Source organism: Eptesicus fuscus, chromosome 13, assembly GCF_027574615.1.
Source record: "Eptesicus fuscus isolate TK198812 chromosome 13, DD_ASM_mEF_20220401, whole genome shotgun sequence".
In the NCBI taxonomy this organism is placed as follows: domain Eukaryota; kingdom Metazoa; phylum Chordata; class Mammalia; order Chiroptera; family Vespertilionidae; genus Eptesicus; species Eptesicus fuscus.
This window is the reverse complement of record NC_072485.1, coordinates 46,374,262-46,393,938: the sequence shown is the minus strand read 5'-3', so window position 1 is coordinate 46,393,938 and position 19,677 is coordinate 46,374,262. Positions and strand designations below refer to the sequence as shown.

At 58.1% G+C, this 19,677-nt stretch overlaps 1 protein-coding gene across 1 annotated transcript in view; it reads right to left on the bottom strand.

Moving 5' to 3' along the window:
* Positions 1 to 5,178: 5,178 nt before the first annotated feature.
* The window catches only part of TUB (TUB bipartite transcription factor), a 73,317-nt gene continuing 58,818 nt past the window's right edge, over positions 5,179 to 19,677 (bottom strand). The window contains exons 4-12 of the mRNA XM_054725379.1: positions 18,834 to 18,977; positions 17,515 to 17,682; positions 14,493 to 14,614; positions 13,886 to 14,083; positions 9,881 to 9,993; positions 8,958 to 9,075; positions 7,344 to 7,442; positions 6,954 to 7,125; positions 5,179 to 6,579 (exon numbers count right to left, since the gene is read on the bottom strand). Of these exons, the coding sequence (XP_054581354.1) occupies positions 6,446 to 6,579; positions 6,954 to 7,125; positions 7,344 to 7,442; positions 8,958 to 9,075; positions 9,881 to 9,993; positions 13,886 to 14,083; positions 14,493 to 14,614; positions 17,515 to 17,682; positions 18,834 to 18,977 (1,268 nt within the window). The 3' untranslated portion in view covers positions 5,179 to 6,445. The remainder of the gene's footprint in view (positions 6,580 to 6,953; positions 7,126 to 7,343; positions 7,443 to 8,957; positions 9,076 to 9,880; positions 9,994 to 13,885; positions 14,084 to 14,492; positions 14,615 to 17,514; positions 17,683 to 18,833; positions 18,978 to 19,677) is intronic.

Sequence of the window (19,677 nt, the reverse complement as noted above, 5' to 3'; positions counted from 1 at the left end):
TCACTTGTAACAGATGCAGTTTAAAATGTACTGAAAACCATCTAGATGTAATGCTCAAGGTAAAAAATAATGTAGGTGCTCTGTTTAGATAAGTTGTTTTCCATGTTATGTCCCTTCATTCACAGGGGTTGATTTATTAGAGTTCTGGGTCCCTGTTTCAAATTTCTTTTTCTGCCTTAGGCTATGATTCCTGTATTAGAGATGCATATGTTTCCTTCTAGTTTTCAACTCATTTATTCATCTGGCAGACATTCCCAGAGGCAGGCAGTGGGAATGGAAGGCTCAATTCCTGTTTTAAAAACTCAGTTTAATGGGGGAAACCTTATCCAATTTATTTTAATGAACTATAATAAAAGGGTAATAATATGCTAATTAGACCGGATGTCCTTCCAGACAAAGCCAGGGCTGGAGCGAAGCAGGTGCTGGCAGCCAGGGGAAGGAAGGCCTACTCTTGCACAAATTTTCATGCATCGGGCCTCTAGTACACTATAAAAGGGCTCAAGCTCATGAATTCTGCAGGCAGAGCGATGGCAGTCATGAATCCACCCGTCTGTTCTGACTGGAATCTTGTCGGCTCCTTAAGCCTTCTGTCTGGGCTCTTGTCTCTAAAGCAAGGGTCTAGGCCTCCCAGGTGGTTACGAGTATTAAATGGCATCATCAATGCCTGTAAACAGCCTTGGTCCTACATGACAACCACTCAGTAAATGGTAGCTGTGGTTTTATCCTGGAACTGAGACACGGACCCAAATCTACAGGAAAACAGAGATCATTTTGCCAAAGTACTTCCAAGAAACTTCACAGAGGGGTTGGATCTTGAGGCATAGGAAGCACTTCTCCAGTGAACAAGGAAGAGAAGGCATTCTCAGACAAAGTGTGTGGATGTTCAGGTATTTTGATGGGGCTGTTATGGAAGGTGTTACATAACCAAGTCTTTATTTGAATGTTAATCTTTGGGGGAAACTGGCTTATGGAAGGAGGTCCTGCCAGATGTGTTACAACCTCCTGAGCCCTCTTGCTGCCCCACCCCTTGCTTGGCTTATTAGCAGGAATATATTTATAGTCCAGAAATGTTTTGTACTTTCAATTATTTCAGATTAGGCAGCCGTAGCAGGAGGCACGTTTGGCCTCTAGAAAAGTTGGTGGGGTGCTCAAACAAGGTGTGGTCCAAATTGGGACACTTAATAACTATGTCAGGAAAATAGGTATAAACCAGGACTGTCCTGACCACTAAACAATAAAAACCTCTTCCCTTTCCACAGCACCCCACGTGTGCCATTTCCTACAGAGGCAGAACCGAGGAGACAGGCCCCGGTTCATACAGGAAGTGCTTGTGGCTACAGGAAAACTGAGGGTTATAAACCAATCCTCCTATGACCACATTCTTAAATTCCGTCTCAACCCAGACTATACGCCAAAGAAAAATCTAGTACTTCAGCTAGTCAGCAATATTGAGAAGAAAACATGAAGCAGCCATGATGTTCCCTTGACTATACTGATCTTTCTAAAAGGCACCTAACCTTTCCTCACTTTTTTCACAAGCAGGACAAACTTATTCTTTTCCTTAGATTATTCCTTCTCTGAACATGTATGAATTTGGAGTAATACCCACCTTGCAAGGCTGTCTGTCTGTCCCAGGTGTCGCATGTGGTAGGTGCTCACGACAGCATCCTCACTGCCATCCCTCGGGGCTGTTACGCCGGACGCCCTCCACGGCTCTGGGTGACTTCAGTTTTGACCTCCCTCAGGAGCAGACCGTTACCTTCCATGTCTGCTTCCAGCCACCACTGCAGCCTCCCTCGTGCTTGGCTTCAGGCCTGCCACAGGCTGACAGGAAAGTTCCCGAGCATGTCCGAGTCCTGTTTAAATAGGGGGGGCTCTAGGTAGGGCCAGGCCCTCACAGGTACTCAGGAACCAACAGCCTTCTTCCGGTTGGCACAGCTGACCCTGCGGAGGACTGTTCTAATGCACACACTTCTGTCCTTACCATTCTTCCAGCCCTTCCCAGCCTCTGCGTGTGGTTCTGCCAGCCTTAAACTCGAAGAGCCCAGGCCAGAGGGAGGACAGCTTAGACCCACCTGTTGTTGTTACCACCATCCTCCGCCTCCTCCCTGAGGCTCGTAAGGATTGAATGCTGTAGAAAAAAAACTTTTAGGTAAAAAACATGTTGTGTGTTTTTTTCTCCTGTTATAGGAAAAAAATTACACAGTAGGGTTGAAATAGTTCAAGTTTAATTTGATGATATATGGTCTGTACTTAGACAAACACTTAAGTTATACAACATACATAACGTGGGAAAATACCAACTTTGTCATTGCACATACCAATAAATAAATACATTTGCTCCAGAATACCAAAGAGTTTATTCAAAAAGTCAATAAAAGCACAGTTTTGCAAGTTCATCTAAAACTCCAGATAATCTTGAACAAAAATAAATGTTTGACCACTCCAAAATAGGAAAAGACGGTCTTGTGCAAATAGACATACACATTGTAAGCGTTATGAAAACTGGCTAACTGTGTTCTCAGCAAGAGAAGTGTCACCCATCCTGACCAAGACCCCCTTCGTCACCAAACACAGGAAAGGGCCAGAGTCCCGCTCCCTTTCTGTGCCACTCCAAGTCACTCTAGGACTCTCCCACCAGCCTCGTCTCAGCTCTGCCTGGACCTTGATTGGGGCATTGGGTGGGGGAGGGAGCAATAGAACAGAAGAGGGAAGGGGTGTGACATCTTAGGGAAGAACAAAGGCACAATGATGAGCTAGAAACGGTGGTGATGAAAGCAAGGGTCAACTCCCAGCCACCCTGATTCCCACTGCAAGCACTGACAGTCCAGCCTCCTGGTTTGCTCAAAATCACATGCTAGTAGCCATGAAGCACAGGAATGCTTCCTGTAAGACCAACTTGCTTCTCAGCTTGGTTGGAAAATTAAAAAGCCAAACCTGTCCCAGTACTTCTGCTTGCCTCTGCCCCTGTATCCTGAGATGACAGAAAACTTGAAGTACGAGGGCAGGTGACTATCAATAAACTCAAGCCAGAGCCCATCCTTTGGCCTGTTCCTGGGGCTGCTACGAGTTCAACAACCAGAACCCAGGGGAGTCAGGCCCACGCAAGCCGAGCACCACGAGGAAGACTCACTGGGCTATCCCGAGAGGTGAGCTGGGGTCACACCACATCCCGGCGAGGGTGAGGACTTCTAGAGGGGAAGGCCAGTGTCGCTGAGTCAGGGGACACCAGGACTCCACCGGGGAGATGGGATTTGTGCTTGCATAACAGCCACGGACGGCCAGCCCAGCATCTCCCCTCCCTGCAGACCCCACTGCGAGGACGCACGGAGCTCTTAGTGTGAAATCAGCGCTGTTGCTTGTTCAGTTTAGAGGCAAATGCCCTGCTCTTTATAGACAAAGAAAAACTTACACAATTTTCTTGCCCTTTTTGGGAGGCGGACTCCAAAGGCCCTCTTCACGCCTGCGGTTACATACTCCCAGCACCTGTCCGCAGCATGGCGGGACCTCACGTGCTCCTCCTGAACTAGTCGTGTTTTCTAAGGCACAGTCACTAGAATATGCTCCGGTTCATCCAAAAGCGTGCACACAACACACGGGTGTCCCCAGGTAACGCAGGATGGGAACTGACAACTTTCTCAGACCATGTTTCCGAATCAGAACCCGGGAGACGCGCTTCCTAACAGAGCCCGGACGGCATGAACAGAGTCTGCAGGTTCACTGCACCCTTAACCCTTTTCTGCTCATTCTTAGAAACAAACTTGCGTTGATTCTTAGCCGATTGCCCTTTTCCCCAAACACGCACAGACACAGAGATGCAGACAGACACAGAGCACCTTGGAGCCAGAAGGAAAGAAAAAGTGGAGGCGGGAAGTGAATGTCACCACCCTGCAGAAGAACCGTTCTGGGCAGAGGGTGTAGAGGTTTGGGGTGTGGCCCCCAAAAGGAGTCACAGAGCCAGGAGCAGTCCCAGAAGGGGTGCCTACGGTCCCAGCTGCCCCACGCCCACGGGAACTGCCCATTCTGTCATCGAGTGCCCTGCCCGACCAAGGGCCATCTGGGTGGAGGGCGAGAACTCACTACGGAGAGGCGGGGCCCCGGCAGCTTCGAGCCTTCGGGCCCACAGCTCTCGGGTGTGTGTGTGGGTCCTGGGGCCAGTGGTCCAGGACAGCCAGTGTCACCAGGAACAGGCCCGTAAGAACAGACCTGAGGCTGGGTCTCGAGCAGGTGACAACTGTTCTTGCTTGTCACTCAGTGCCCAACAGAGGGTCTTGTTGCTAAGCTTCCCTTCTGCACAACCAGCGAGCAGCTCAGCCCACATTCTGGGTCCTACCAAAACACAGCCAACCCCGGCTCCCGTGCGCTGGAGGAGAAAGCGGGAGTTTGCCGTTGTGCTTCTGGTTCCTCCACTCTGCCACCAGGATCCCCTCTCACTGGGATACAGCACCAGCTGTTCTGCCTTAAAATCACATTCAGAGAAACGGCGTGACCAGACAACAGAGATCATCTAGTTTCCATCATCCCAACTGGCAACAGGTCTCTTCCCCACGTCAGAAAAGGAAGAGCCAAACGGGACCGTGGGAAGGAGGAGGGCGCCGCAAGGTTTCCCTGGGAAGTGGGCCAGCAATCCACAGAAAGCCCAGCGCCCTCGGAACGGTCCCACTGGAGGGGCCTCCAGGAAACGCCCGGGTGTGGGCGATCTGGGCTGTGACAGACAACCCTGCGCTAAGTATTCCACGGGAAACCTGTCCTTCAGGGAAACGAGAGCAGAGAGCACACTGCCTCCACCCAAGTCATAACAACAACTTCACCTCGCGGCAGACCTCACTGACGTGTTTTCAAAGCATCAGTTTCTACACAGCCTTTCCAAGCACATCTACTCTGAAGGGAGGAACAACTGCTTGCTTCCCACTGACCTGCTCTCCATCTGGGCAAGGAGCCTCCGCCAGGGTGAACCAGGGAAGATGACACAAAGGCAGGAGAGGAGTTCCCATGTCCTCAGGGAGAAGAGGATGTTGGGGGAGGGAGAGATCAGGCCCCACCCGGCACACGCACCGCCCATCACACCCACATCCAAAAATGGGCAGCAGCCTCGCTAGGCCTGCTCTCTGGGGGAGCCAGACACGGGTCAGCCCTGATCCGTCTGACGTGCAAAAAGCCAGACGGCTTTTAGCAGGGAACTGCCAATCCACTAGAATAGTTTCCATTTCAGTCTATAGCCACCCCACCCCAAACACGCACCATCTCATCTGGGGCGAGAGCATCCGCACTGGGCCCTGGGAAGGCCCAAAAGCCATAGATAACGGTTTCTGGGGGGGATGGTGGGAACACAGAAATCCAGGGAGCTGAAGCTCTGACTTGGCCACTCGCCAGGCAAGTACCATTTTTGGGGGGATTTGCCTGTGGTGGCAGAGTTGTACTAGTTGATCTCTAAGGGTCCTGCGACCTCTCCTCTCTAGTGATTCTGCAGCACTCCCTGCCCTCCTCAGCCTGTCCCATCCTCCCGAGGACCACGCAGGGCGGCCCTCAGCAGCCACGACCTCAGCTCACTGCAGCAGGAGCTGAAGCCCAGGCAGAGCACCTGGAGCTCACCAGCCCCGGCCCGGGCACGCCTACCTGTGTGGAGTCCGGGGCTGGTGACCTAGGCTGTCCGCTTCCTGTACAGAGGCTGCTGGGCAGAGAGCTCCTGGGTAGCTGGCAGGGCTCCCAGGACAGCCTGGCCCAGGACGCCTGTTCCATGCACCTCCCGTACGCTGAGCCTGTGTCCTGCAGGCCCCATCCTCTAAGACAGCTGGCCTTGAGGGCTGGCCTCCCGCCGCCTCTGTGCACAGAGAAAACCTAGAGAAATCAGATGAGCTAGAACCCGAGGCCACCAGGCAGTTCCCACAGCCGGGCCCCTGCAACCTTGACAGCGTCCCGCCACTGACCCTTCCCCTGCCTGGTGACCTCTCCCAGGCCTGGCTGAGGCCTGCTGAAGCCAGGGGACTTTCTGCAGTTAAGGGCCAGGCTCGGCTACCAAGCCCTTTGCTATGTGACGGTGACGGCCCTCCACACACACACTCACTGTGCCCCTCCCTGTCGGGATCCGTGGTCATCGACTCCTGGGTTGAGTGGGTGGCTGGGCCACAGCAGCCCGGCATTGTGCTTCCTCTCTCTCTACACCTCTTCCTGCCTTCGCAGCTTGGCAAACACGACTGCAGCAGGACGCTAACCCAAGACTGGGTGTGTGTGTGGATCCTGGGGCACAGAAAGAATTCACTGTGGGCCCTTTACACACACCCCACTTCTCTGCCTCAACAGGGGAGGCAGCGGAGCCAGTTCCCGGCCGGCTGGGCCAGGGGGCCCACCGAGAGCCACAGGTTCATCTGGCAGGAGGCCTATGTACAGGGGGCAGGCAGGCAGCTCCGCTCCGGGCTGGGCAACCCCGACGGACATGAGGAGGCCTCTATTCACAGGCCAGCTTGCTGTCGAAGCTGGACAGGGCAATGGAGAAGGCCTGCAGCGCACACAGCGGGTAGTTGTAGTCCATGGTGAACACGTCCTCTGCCACGCGGCCGAACTGCATCACGATGTAGTCCGCTGGAGCCAGGCACCGTGCAGACCGGAACAGTCAGGACGGGAGAGACGGGAAAGACAGACAGACACCCAGATCACAAGAGGGAAGAGGAAGCGAGAGGCAGAGGTACTCAGGGACTCTCATGGGAGGTGAAACAGACCAGCTGGTCGAAGGGCAGGACAGAGGGAGCGTACAAACACCAGGAGATGGGGGCGAAGGGAGACATTCCCACCCGGAGACTGGTCCTCCCGGTCTCCCAGGCAGTACGGTTCTCTACCGCTAATCTAAGCTGTGCGACCACGTCCGCAGCACTGGCCACACGGCAGGGCCGGCGAGCTGAGCCCTGAGCCGAGCCTGGCGAGCATGCGGGCAGCCACGCGTCGGGGCAGACACTCACGGTCGTTGCCATGGATGATCTGGAAGTTCTTCACGGAGGCCTGCGTGACGCGCCCGTGGAAGTTGAGTACGTAGGACTGCGTGTCATCGTTCCAGACAGGTGTCTTGTTTTGTAGCTCAATGATGCTCTCCGTGTTCTTATTCTGCCAGCGTGCTAGCAGCGTCTCATGCTCCTGGGAGAGCAGCCTTGCTGAGCCAGGCCCGGCCTTGGCTCCGTGACCAATCCAGGGCCATGGGATCGGGCCCAGGGCTGGGGGTCCTCAGCTTTCACCAGACCCCCCGGGCTCCTCACACTTTGCCTCCCATGCAGTCACACTAGCTGGCGTTCTGCCCTGAGGAGCGCATGCAGAGGCTGGGATGAGGGGGCGGGGGTGGTGGGGGAGAAACTCACGTTGCGGGGCCGGATACAGACTCTCTCGTGAACCATGTTCATGCCTGGGACGATCACAGTCATCTTCCGCGGTCCCTTAAAACCTAAGACGTTAGTCTCCTGGGAAACAGAGAACAGTGGCCACCTGAGGACTCGACTTACTGGGGAGGCCGGAGGAAGGGAAGAGAGAGGAGCTAGTTCTGACCATCTCCGCCTGAACCTCTAACAGGCATCTAAACTTAGCACGTCCAGACGCGAACTCCCGAGTCCCTGCCCGAACTAGCTCCCCGTACAGTCCTCTCTGCTTCACTCAATAGCAAGTCAGCAAACTACCTGAGGTCATACCTGACTCCTCTCTCTCACACCCCACCTTCTAACCCACCAGCTAATGCTGTCAGCTCTACCTTCAAATTACATCAAGAGTCCGGTCCCTCTCACCACCGTCTCACTGAGCTCACAGTAAAACCTCAGTGGACTCCTCCTTTCCACCCCTGGCCCCTCCCCCTCCTGCCACCTGCTCTCCACACAGCAGCCAGTAGTCCTGTTAAGTCATATCATTTTCCTCCCTAGTTCAGGGGAAAAGCTGAAGACCCGTTACCCCTAGGGCAGCACTTATTCTCCCTGCACTCGCCGCCCTCCTTGCTGTTCCCCATGTGCCAGGCGTCCAGGCACTCTGGATGGTACTCTCTGTATGGTACTCTCCCCAACACCCACATGGCTGGCTCTCACTTCTTTCTGGGTTTTTCCCCAGTGCTACCTCGGTGAGGCCCTCCCTGCCATCCCCCTAAAAGCTCACACACACATACACACATACATACACACACACACACACACACACACACACACACACACCTGGACACTTCACAGCCCTCCCCCTTTTATTTTTTTCATCTTAGCATTTATCAGGAACATATATTGCTTTTGTCTATTTTATAGCTTATCTCCTTAAACAAAGGGTTTACGTCCCGTAAGGGTATACGTTTATGTCTCATGTTCATTACTATATCCTCAGTGCCTCAAACAGTATCTGGAACATAGTTGGGGCTCAGTAGTTTAAGAGATTCGGACTGCCTCCCCAAAGCTGACCAGCAGATGGCACCATAGGATCGTACAAAACAGCCAAACAGCTAATGGATTCCCAATTAGCCCAAGTTGATGGGGGTACCAATCCCTCATTTTAAAATGAAGTGAAATCCGTTGTACTTTCAGTTTGGTCTGAGCTGTGTGACACTGGCTAGTGACCCACCTCTGAGCTTCAGTTTCCTCATCGATATAATTAAAAAAATAATAAGACTGAGCTCTTAGACTGAGCCTTCAGTAAGATGATAACGCAAAGGGCCTTTCGTCCATCAGGACGCTAGAGGGAGGAGGGAAGGGATGCACAGACAAAAACCCAGGCCTCCGGCCCCTCCTCTGCAGGAGGCTCTGGGGCTGGGCTCTCCCAGGCAGATGGCCTCCTGGGGTCTGCACTCAAAGAGAGGAGAGGGCCTGGGCCCCTCTCCCAGGGAGGGCCCCTCCACGGAGACAGCCCACCTCCCTGCAGCTTGTCTCCACAGGGACAGCCCACAGATCAGGCAGCCAGTCCTGACCGTCACATCCTACTTGGAGACCAGAGACCCAGGAACCGGGACTCACGTAGCACACGGCAGCCAGCTCCTGACGCAGGGTCCCACCTTCCAACGTAGAGGAGGATGCCTTCTGGGGGTTGACTCCATTGTCATAGACGGTGAACTTAGTGCCCATGAGGTTGGATCTGCAGGGCAGGCACGATCAGTACAGGGTCACCCACCCTCTGCCCAGGGCAGCAAACAGCTAACAGTCTATCCTATGAGGAGTCTGCAAAGCATTCTGGGCGAATCCAGGAGCCAGTGGGGGAGGGGGGGCACACTGCTCACTGACTCCCCATCTTAAAGGGCAAAAGGCCTGGACTTGCTCTGAGTTGAATCAAAGAACATCTTGGTTCAGGGGTAAATTCAGGGAGAGAAGTCAGGGTGCCACAGAGTGTCTCCCTGGAGGAACAGACGTGAGCAAACAAAATGGCAGCTGGCAAGACCGCAGAGGGGACGCAGCGTGCCATGCAGACTGGGCAAGCTGGCCTGTCCCATCCCGCCTGAGTCTCGGTCCAGCCCCATCTCCACAGCTGTGGCTCCTTACCTCTCAGTTTGACTTATGCTCCCCAAATCTGGCCCTCGGTTCCTCAGCAAAACCCCCCTCCCCCGAGGCTGGCTCAGAGCCTTCCTCTCCCAAGGTGGTTCTCTCTTCCGTCAAGGCCTCACTCTCAGCCCTGCCCCTCAGCACTGACCACGGCCAAGGTGCCTTCGTGGTGGCCTACATCATCAGTGACATCCTGGGGGTTGATCCGTCCTCAGGGTGGGCCTGTGCCCCACCTGGCTGGGAGCAGCCTGGGGTGGGTGTGTGAGGCCCACCTCCAAGTCCGGCTCTAGGCTGGCGGAGCAGGATCTGAGGGACAGAGGACCCGAGGAGAGGATCTGACTCCTGGCCTAGATCTCCTCCCTCTAGAGAGCCTGCCCCCCCTCTGCCTGGGGGAGCGCTGGTACCGCAGTTTCCCGATGTAGCTGTCCCCGCCGCGAGACAAGTCTGTAGGGTCCACAGAGATGAGGTAATTGGATGTTTTACTCTTCTTTCTCTTCCTTCCCGCCAGGAGGAACACCTTGGGGAAGCAGAGTAAGTTACACTCCAGACCCAGCCTCGGATCCGCACACAATCACGGGTGCCGCTCACACGAGGGACTGTCCCTTCCTTGCTTCAGTTCCTGAACACCGTGTGCTCACACACATGCACACGCTGGCAGCACAAAGGTGCACACAGGTACACGCACTGGCAGCACAAAGGTGCGCACAGGTACACGCACTGGCAGCACAAAGGTGCACACAGGTACACGCTGGCAGCACAAAGGTGCACACACAGGTACACACACTGGCAGCACAAAGGTGCACACAGGTACACGCACTGGCAGCACAAAGGTGCGCACACAGGTACACGCACTGGCAGCACAAAGGTGCGCACACAGGTATACACGCTGGCAGCACAAAGGTGCACACAGGTACACGCGCTGGCAGCACAAAGGTGCGCACACAGGTACACACACTGGCAGCACAAAGGTGCACACAGGTACACACACTGGCAGCACAAAGGTGCACAGACAGGTACACGCACTGGCAGCACAAAGGTGCACACAGGTACACGCTGGCAGCACAAAGGTGCACACAGGTACACGCACTGGCAGCACAAAGGTGCACACACAGGTACACGCACTGGCAGCACAAAGGTGCACACACAGGTACACGCTGGCAGCACAAAGGTGCGCACACAGGTACACGCTGGCAGCACAAAGGTGCGCACACAGGTACACGCTGGCAGCACAAAGGTGCGCACACAGGTACACGCTGGCAGCACAAAGGTGCGCACACAGGTACACGCTGGCAGCACAAAGGTGCGCACACAGGTACACACACTGGCAGCACAAAGGTGCGCACACAGGTACACGCACTGGCAGCACAAAGGTGCGCACACAGGTACACGCACTGGCAGCACAAAGGTGCGCACACAGGTACACACACTGGCAGCACAAAGGTGCACACAGGTACACGCACTGGCAGCACAAAGGTGCACACAGGTACACGCACTGGCAGCACAAAGGTGCGCACACAGGTACACACACTGGCAGCACAAAGGTGCGCACACAGGTACACGCACTGGCAGCACAAAGGTGCGCACACAGGTACACACACTGGCAGCACAAAGGTGCACACAGGTACACGCACTGGCAGCACAAAGGTGCACACAGGTACACGCACTGGCAGCACAAAGGTGCGCACACAGGTACACGCTGGCAGCACAAAGGTGCACACAGGTACACACACTGGCAGCACAAAGGTGCACACACAGGGACACGCACTGGCAGCACAAAGGTGCACACAGGTACACGCACTGGCAGCACAAAGGTGCACACACAGGTACACGCACTGGCAGCACAAAGGCGCGCACAGGTACACGCACTGGCAGCACAAAGGTGTGCACACAGGTACACACACTGGCAGCACAAAGGTGCGCACACATGCACACGCTGGCAGCACAAAGGTGCGCACACAGGTACACGCACTGGCAGCACAAAGGTGCGCACACAGGTACACGCTGGCAGCACAAAGGTGCGCACACAGGTACACGCACTGGCAGCACAAAGGTGCACACAGGTACACGCACTGGCAGCACAAAGGTGCGCACACAGGTACACGCTGGCAGCACAAAGGTGTGCACAGGTACACGCACTGGCAGCACAAAGGTGTGCACACAGGTACACGCACTGGCAGCACAAAGGTGCGCACAGGTACACGCACTGGCAGCACAAAGGTGCGCACACAGGTACACGCACTGGCAGCACAAAGGTGCACACAGGTACACGCACTGGCAGCACAAAGGAGCACACAGGTACACGCACTGGCAGCACAAAGGCGCACACAGGTACACGCACTGGCAGCACAAAGGCGCACACAGGTACACGCACTGGCAGCACAAAGGCGCACACACAGGTACACGCACTGGCAGCACAAAGGTACACACAGGTACACGCTGGCAGCACAAAGGTGCACACACAGGTACACGCACTGGCAGCACAAAGGTGCACACACAGGTACACGCTGGCAGCACAAAGGTGCGCACACAGGTACACGCTGGCAGCACAAAGGCGCACACAGGTACACGCTGGCAGCACAAAGGTGCACACACAGGTACACGCTGGCAGCACAAAGGTGCACACACAGGTACACGCTGGCAGCACAAAGGTGCACACACAGGTACACGCTGGCAGCACAAAGGCGCACACAGGTACACGCACTGGCAGCACAAAGGTGCGCACACAGGTACACACGCTGGCAGCACAAAGGTGCACACAGGTACACGCGCTGGCAGCACAAAGGTGCGCACACAGGTACACGCACTGGCAGCACAAAGGTGCACACACAGGTACACGCTGGCAGCACAAAGGTGTGCACACAGGTACACGCTGGCAGCACAAAGGTGCGCACACAGGGACACGCACTGGCAGCACAAAGGTGCACACAGGTACACGCACTGGCAGCACAAAGGTGCACACAGGTACACGCTGGCAGCACAAAGGTGCGCACACAGGTACACGCACTGGCAGCACAAAGGTGCACACACAGGTACACGCACTGGCAGCACAAAGGTGCGCACACAGGTACACGCACTGGCAGCACAAAGGTGCACACAGGTACACGCTGGCAGCACAAAGGTGCACACAGGTACACGCTGGCAGCACAAAGGTGCACACAGGTACACGCTGGCAGCACAAAGGTACACACAGGTACACGCTGGCAGCACAAAGGTGCGCACACAGGTACACGCACTGGCAGCACAAAGGTACACACAGGTACACGCTGGCAGCACAAAGGTGCGCACACAGGTACACGCACTGGCAGCACAAAGGTACACACAGGTACACGCTGGCAGCACAAAGGTGCACACAGGTACACGCTGGCAGCACAAAGGTGCACACAGGTACACGCTGGCAGCACAAAGGTGCACACAGGTACACGCTGGCAGCACAAAGGTGCGCACACAGGTACACGCTGGCAGCACAAAGGTGCGCACACAGGTACACGCACTGGCAGCACAAAGGTGCACACACAGGTACATGCTGGCAGCACAAAGGTGCGCACACAGGTACACGCTGGCAGCACAAAGGTGCACACAGGTACACGCACTGGCAGCACAAAGGCGCACACAGGTACACGCACTGGCAGCACAAAGGTGCACACAGGTACACGCACTGGCAGCACAAAGGTGCACACACAGGTACACACACTGGCAGCACACAGGTGCACACAGGTACACGCTGGCAGCACAAAGGTGCGCACACAGGTACACGCTGGCAGCACAAAGGCGCACACAGGTACACGCACTGGCAGCACAAAGGCGCACACAGGTACACGCACTGGCAGCACAAAGGTGCACACACAGGTACACGCTGGCAGCACAAAGGTGCACACAGGTACACGCTGGCAGCACAAAGGTGTGCACACAGGGACACGCACTGGCAGCACAAAGGTGCGCACACAGGTACATGCTGGCAGCACAAAGGTGCGCACACAGGGACACGCACTGGCAGCACAAAGGTGCACACACAGGTACACGCACTGGCAGCACAAAGGTGCGCACACAGGTACACGCTGGCAGCACAAAGGTGCGCACACAGGTACACGCACTGGCAGCACAAAGGTGCGCACACAGGTACACGCTGGCAGCACAAAGGTGCGCACACAGGTACACACACTGGCAGCACAAAGGTGTGCACACAGGTACACGCTGGCAGCACAAAGGTGCGCACACAGGTACACGCTGGCAGCACAAAGGTGCGCACACAGGTACACACACTGGCAGCACAAAGGTGTGCACTGACCAGGCACGAGGGCCTCTGTCTCTGGGGGAGCTGAGAGGTGGGTGTGGGATCTGAGGCTGCCGGTCACATCCCAGCCCCTGGCCCTCAAGCCTGCAGGTGAAATGCACATTCAGGCCCACCTCACCTTCTTCCCGTCCTCTCGGTCCAGGTGCAGGAAGTAGGTGGGGTACATCCCCCGGTCCATCCCCTTCTTGTCCCTCGAGATGCGGCACTTGATGGTGATGCCCTGGGGAGCTGGCCTCTGTGCAAACTCCTCGAGATCCTGGACCTCAACTTCTGCCGAGGGCTCTGGGGCTGTTGGGCTGAGGGCTGAGGCTGCCTCCTACAGGGGAGAGAGTGGGACCCCGAGCAGCTGAAATTGGGGGTCTGGAGTCCAGAGCTGACCCTTTATGTGGTGGTGGTGGAGAGGAGACACAGTCCCTGGATGCAGGCCGGCCAGCCTGGCCCTGGGGTCATCAGCTAGCTTCCTAGCCCTTCCCTCTCTCAGCCATCCCTGGGGGTAGAGATGGAGGACAGGGGCAGGTTCTTAGGTCATCCTGTCCAACTCCAGTTCCCCCACCCTCCTGGCCTGGCGAAGAGACCTGATGGCGGGGGGGGCGGGGGGGAGCCCAGGCCTGAGCAGCTCTCCATAGGCCCAGCCCCAGCGAGCCACTCACCATCAGTTCTCCACACTCATTTCCCCTGCAGCCTGGGTGAGTGACCAGCCGCACACTGCCGTCCACCCTACTCACCCTGATGGACTTCTTGCTAGTGGCGGAGCTGGGGCGGGTATTGCTGTTTAGCTGGGAGGAACTGGAGCTGTATTCGTCCTCATCCTCCTCTTCCTCATCAAAGCTCATGCTACTGGAGATGCCTGGGCCAGGAAGGAGCAGGTGGGAGGCGTGGTCACACACACACACCCAGGCAGGAGCAGGTGGGAGGCGTGGTCACACACACACACCCAGGCAGGAGCAGGTGGGAGGCGTGGTCACACACACACACCCAGGCAGGAGCAGGCGGGAGGTGTGGTCACACACACACACACACACACAGGCAGGAGCAGGTGGGAGGCGTGGTCACACACACACACACCCAGGGAGGAGCAGGATGGGAGGCATGGTCACACACACACACACACACACACACACACACACAGGCAGGAGCAGGGCGGGAGGCGTGGTCACACAGGCAGGAGCAGGGCGGGAGGCGTGGTCACACACACACACACCCAGGCAGGAGCAGGGTGGGAGGCGTGGTCACACACACACACCCAGGCAGGAGCAGGGTGGGAGGCGTGGTCACACACACACACCCAGGCAGGAGCAGGGTGGGAGGCGTGGTCACACACACACACACCCAGGAAGGAGCAGGTGGGAGGCGTGGTCACACACACACACACCCAGGCAGGAGCAGGGCGGGAGGCGTGGTCACACACACACACACAGGCAGGAGCAGGGCGGGAGGCGTGGTCACACACACACACACCCAGGAAGGAGCAGGTGGGAGGCGTGGTCACACACACACACAGGCAGGAGCAGGTGGGAGGGGTGGTCACACACACACACCCAGGAAGGAGCAGGTGGGAGGCGTAGTCACACACACACACACCCAGGCAGGAGCAGGGCGGGAGGCGTGGTCACACACACACACACAGGCAGGAGCAGGGCGGGAGGCGTGGTCACACACACACACACCCAGGAAGGAGCAGGTGGGAGGCGTGGTCACACACACACACAGGCAGGAGCAGGTGGGAGGCGTGGTCACACACACACACAGGCAGGAGCAGGTGGGAGGGGTGGTCACACACACACACCCAGGAAGGAGTAGGTGGGAGGCGTAGTCACACACACACACACACACACACACACACAGGCAGGAGCAGGGAGGGAGGCGTGGTCACACACACACACCCAGGCAGGAGCAGGGCGGGAGGCGTGGTCACACACACACACACCCAGGCAGGAGCAGGGCGGGAGGCGTGGTCACACACACACACACCCAGGAAGGAGCAGGTGGGAGGCGTAGTCACACACACACACACCCAGGCAGGAGCAGGGCGGGAGGCGTGGTCACACACACACACACAGGCAGGAGCAGGGCGGGAGGCGTGGTCACACACACACACACCCAGGAAGGAGCAGGTGGGAGGCGTGGTCACACACACACACAGGCAGGAGCAGGTGGGAGGGGTGGTCACACACACACACCCAGGAAGGAGCAGGTGGGAGGCGTAGTCACACACACACACACCCAGGCAGGAGCAGGGCGGGAGGCGTGGTCACACACACACACACAGGCAGGAGCAGGGCGGGAGGCGTGGTCACACACACACACACCCAGGAAGGAGCAGGTGGGAGGCGTGGTCACACACACACACAGGCAGGAGCAGGTGGGAGGCGTGGTCACACACACACACAGGCAGGAGCAGGTGGGAGGGGTGGTCACACACACACACCCAGGAAGGAGTAGGTGGGAGGCGTAGTCACACACACACACACACACACACACACACAGGCAGGAGCAGGGCGGGAGGCGTGGTCACACACACACACCCAGGCAGGAGCAGGGTGGGAGGCGTGGTCACACACACACACACCCAGGCAGGAGCAGGGTGGGAGGCGTGGTCACACACACACACACCCAGGAAGAAGCAGGTGGGAGGCGTGGTCACACACACACACACCCAGGGAGGAGCAGGGCGGGAGGCGTGGTCACACACACACACACAGGCAGGAGCAGGTGGGAGGCGTGGTCACACACACACACACCCAGGCAGGAGCAGGTGGGAGGCGTGGTCACACACACACACACACACACACACACACACAGGCAGGAGCAGGGCGGGAGGCGTGGTCACACACACACCCAGGCAGGAGCAGGGTGGGAGGCGTGGTCACATACACACACACCCAGACACCTGTTCACAGGTCACCCCAGGCCTTAGGTGCACACACACATTCACACAATGCCCACAGATGTCCCGATATACACAAGGGCACACTCTCAGGTACATGCTGGGACTGGTCATGATTGTTGGGGTCTGTGCCCCCGACTCCAAGCTTCAGGTCAGTCCCTCTGACCCCCTCCTCTCCAGCACCCGCAATGCCTGCCTCCTGTGCAGCCAGGCCTGACGGGCTGACCCTGTGCTGGGAGCCCCTCTGGCCCCAGGCTTCCCGAGGCCTTGGCGGAAGCGCAGGGCGGACTCCTCCCCTCCCAGCCTGCGGCAGGTCCCGTCTGTGTGCTTCTCCCCACCCAACGCCCTCTCCACCTCCTTCTGATTCCATGAATGTGGGGCACTGCTGGGCTTCCCTCGGCCCCCCCACCTCACCCCCGCTGACCAGGGGCTCCCTGGGCAGGGCTCCCAGTGGGGAAGCTACCCTGGCAGGTTTCCAGGACCTGCCCTGCCTCCCAGCATCCTGGCCCTGCTCTCGCTCAGCAGACAGGGGAACATTTTACAAAAGCAGCTTTCAAAGGAACCAAAGGGAGCGGAAATCTGTCCCCAAAGCCAGGGCCTCCTTGGGGGCAGGTGACAGGAGTGGGGGAGACAGGGCTGGGCTGTGGGTTGGCTGGTTACCCTGGCTCATACTTCTTTCCCTGAACGTGGCCTCATTAGGGGCCCCTGCCCACGTGTTCCGTCGGCCTCCTGTGCCTCACTCGCACCAGGGTTTGGGAGGGGCTGGAAGAGACACAGGAGGGTCATGCTCCCCAAGAAGGGTGCATCTGAGAACCCGGGACTGAGCTTTGGGGGTGTCACTGGACCCCCACGGGGCTCACCCTTCCTCTGCATCGTGGCACGGAGGTCCTGCCCGCTGGGCTGTGTGCCCCCACCAGCTGCCGTCGCCCCTGCGTCCGGGGCGTGGTCCAACCGGCCCACAGTCAGGATCTGCACTGGGCCTCGCGCCCCAGACTCGTCTTCTGCCAGAGCCGCTGGCCCGCCGGCGCCTGCAGGCCAGGGACACTTCTGAGTCCCGGGGGGCGGGGGGGCGGGGGGAGGAGGAGAGCTGGACCCACAGACGTCCATGCAGAGGGCGAGGGCTGAGTGGGGGGACCCTCTGCAGAACTTTACTTGCAAAACTGACTTTTAAAAAAAACTAATGATTGCTGCCGGCCTCTTAATGATCGGTAAGCTCTGAAGGGGCACGGGTTCTGTCACTTCCGCTGTCCCCAGAATTAGTTGCTGAGGGTTGGTTTGAAACGCCTCCCATCCCTAGGCAGACAGACGGCAGCCGCCGACAAAGCCAGCTCACAGTGAAGAAGACTCGACAGAGAACAAGGACCATCCACACCACACGAGGCCCCCACGCGCTCACGGACGTGGCAGCTACGAGCCATCAGCGCTGACGTTCCTTCTCGCACAGACTCACACCGTCAGCTCCCACGTCAGCAAAAGCACACGGGCCCCTTCGAAAAGGCCGCGGCTGGCACACGCGCCTTCCCACACGGAGGCTCTCCCATCCCATGTCCCCTTCCTCCTGTTGCCATAGCTTCGGTGACTGAGCGAGGCCTGGCCCCCACGGTGGCAGCCACCCGTCCGGGTGGGCTACGTCCACAAGACAGCAGTCAGCCCGGAAGCCTGTGGCCCTGGCACCCACCGTCCCACCACGACCAGAGGCCTGGAAACCACTGGGCACACACGTGGTTGAGGAGACAAGGTGTCCAGCCCACAGAAACCGGACTCGGGGCAGGGGCCAGCGTACCTCTCCCTGGGGACCTTTGGAGAGAGGAGCAGGGGGACTGGTCTGTGGGCCCGAGGGTGGCGCTGAGCCAGGGGAGTGGCGGAGGCCCAGGGTGACGGGGAGGCTGCAAGCCCCACGGGACAGTGTCCTGGCTCGGGATGGAGGCAGAGGGCTCTCAGGCTGGGCAGGGGCGGGGCAGGGAGGGGCTTCGGGGGCCGCAGCTGAGCTGGACTTCCCTTCTTGGCAGTATGGAGGGCCTGTCCTCACCCCCAGGCCAGCCCACGTGCCCCGTGAGCTAGATGGGGCCTCTGAGTGCCATTTGGTGCCTTCCCCGGGGCCTCCCACCCCGTCCCTGGCCGCCAGGTGGGGAAGATAAGCCTCCCAGCCCTCCAGTGGAGGGTCAGGGGGCGAGCCAACCTTTGTGCTTCCCCTTCTTCCCCTTCTTCGAGGCCCCGCCCTGGCCCCCTGCGGCGGCCGCTGCCTTGGTTCTCTTGGCTGAGGCTGGTGCTGTTGGGCGGGCAGCTCCCAGCTGCACACTGGCAAGTGGGTCGGTCTCTTGAACTGTTAGGAGAGGGCCCGAGACAGAGAGAGAGAGAGAGAGAGAGAGAGAGAGAGAGAGAGAGAGAGAGGCCCTGGGTGAGACCAGAGCTCCGACTCACACACTTCCCAGCACGTTCTCCAGCCTCCCCAACCCAGCAGGGCCTCCGCACCCCCCATCTCTACCAGGCCCAGGGGCCCGGGACAGGGAGGTGGCACCCCAGCCTGCCCACACCATGACCAACCAAGGAGCGTTCAAAGCTCCGGGCCAGCCAACTGTTCGAGCTGGGGCAGGGCAGGGGCGGGAGCGTGTCTGGGATAAGGTGGATGAAGACAGAAAAGGCTGCATCTCTTGGAAGAGACCACAACTGGGGCCACGCTCCAGGGGCCCTGCCCTGCCCTGCCCTGCCCTGAGGGGCCGAGCCCATGGTGGCCTGGGGTGCAGAGCGCCCTGAGGCAGGAGAGACATCCCGGACACCAGGAGCGGCACAGAGGCCTCGGGCGGGTCCCAGCTGGTGGCCTCCAAGTTCTCCACATAGAACCCTAGTTGCTCCAAGTCCCAGAACCGCTTCTCATTGCTCTTAAGATGAAGACCAACGTTCTCCTGCAAGTCTGGTCCTCCATCTCCCTCGCCGTGGCCTTGGCCGAACCGCACACTCCTCACTTCCCAGGCCCAGGTCCCAGCCACACCATGCTCTTTGTGCACCTGACTCCCTCCGGCCAC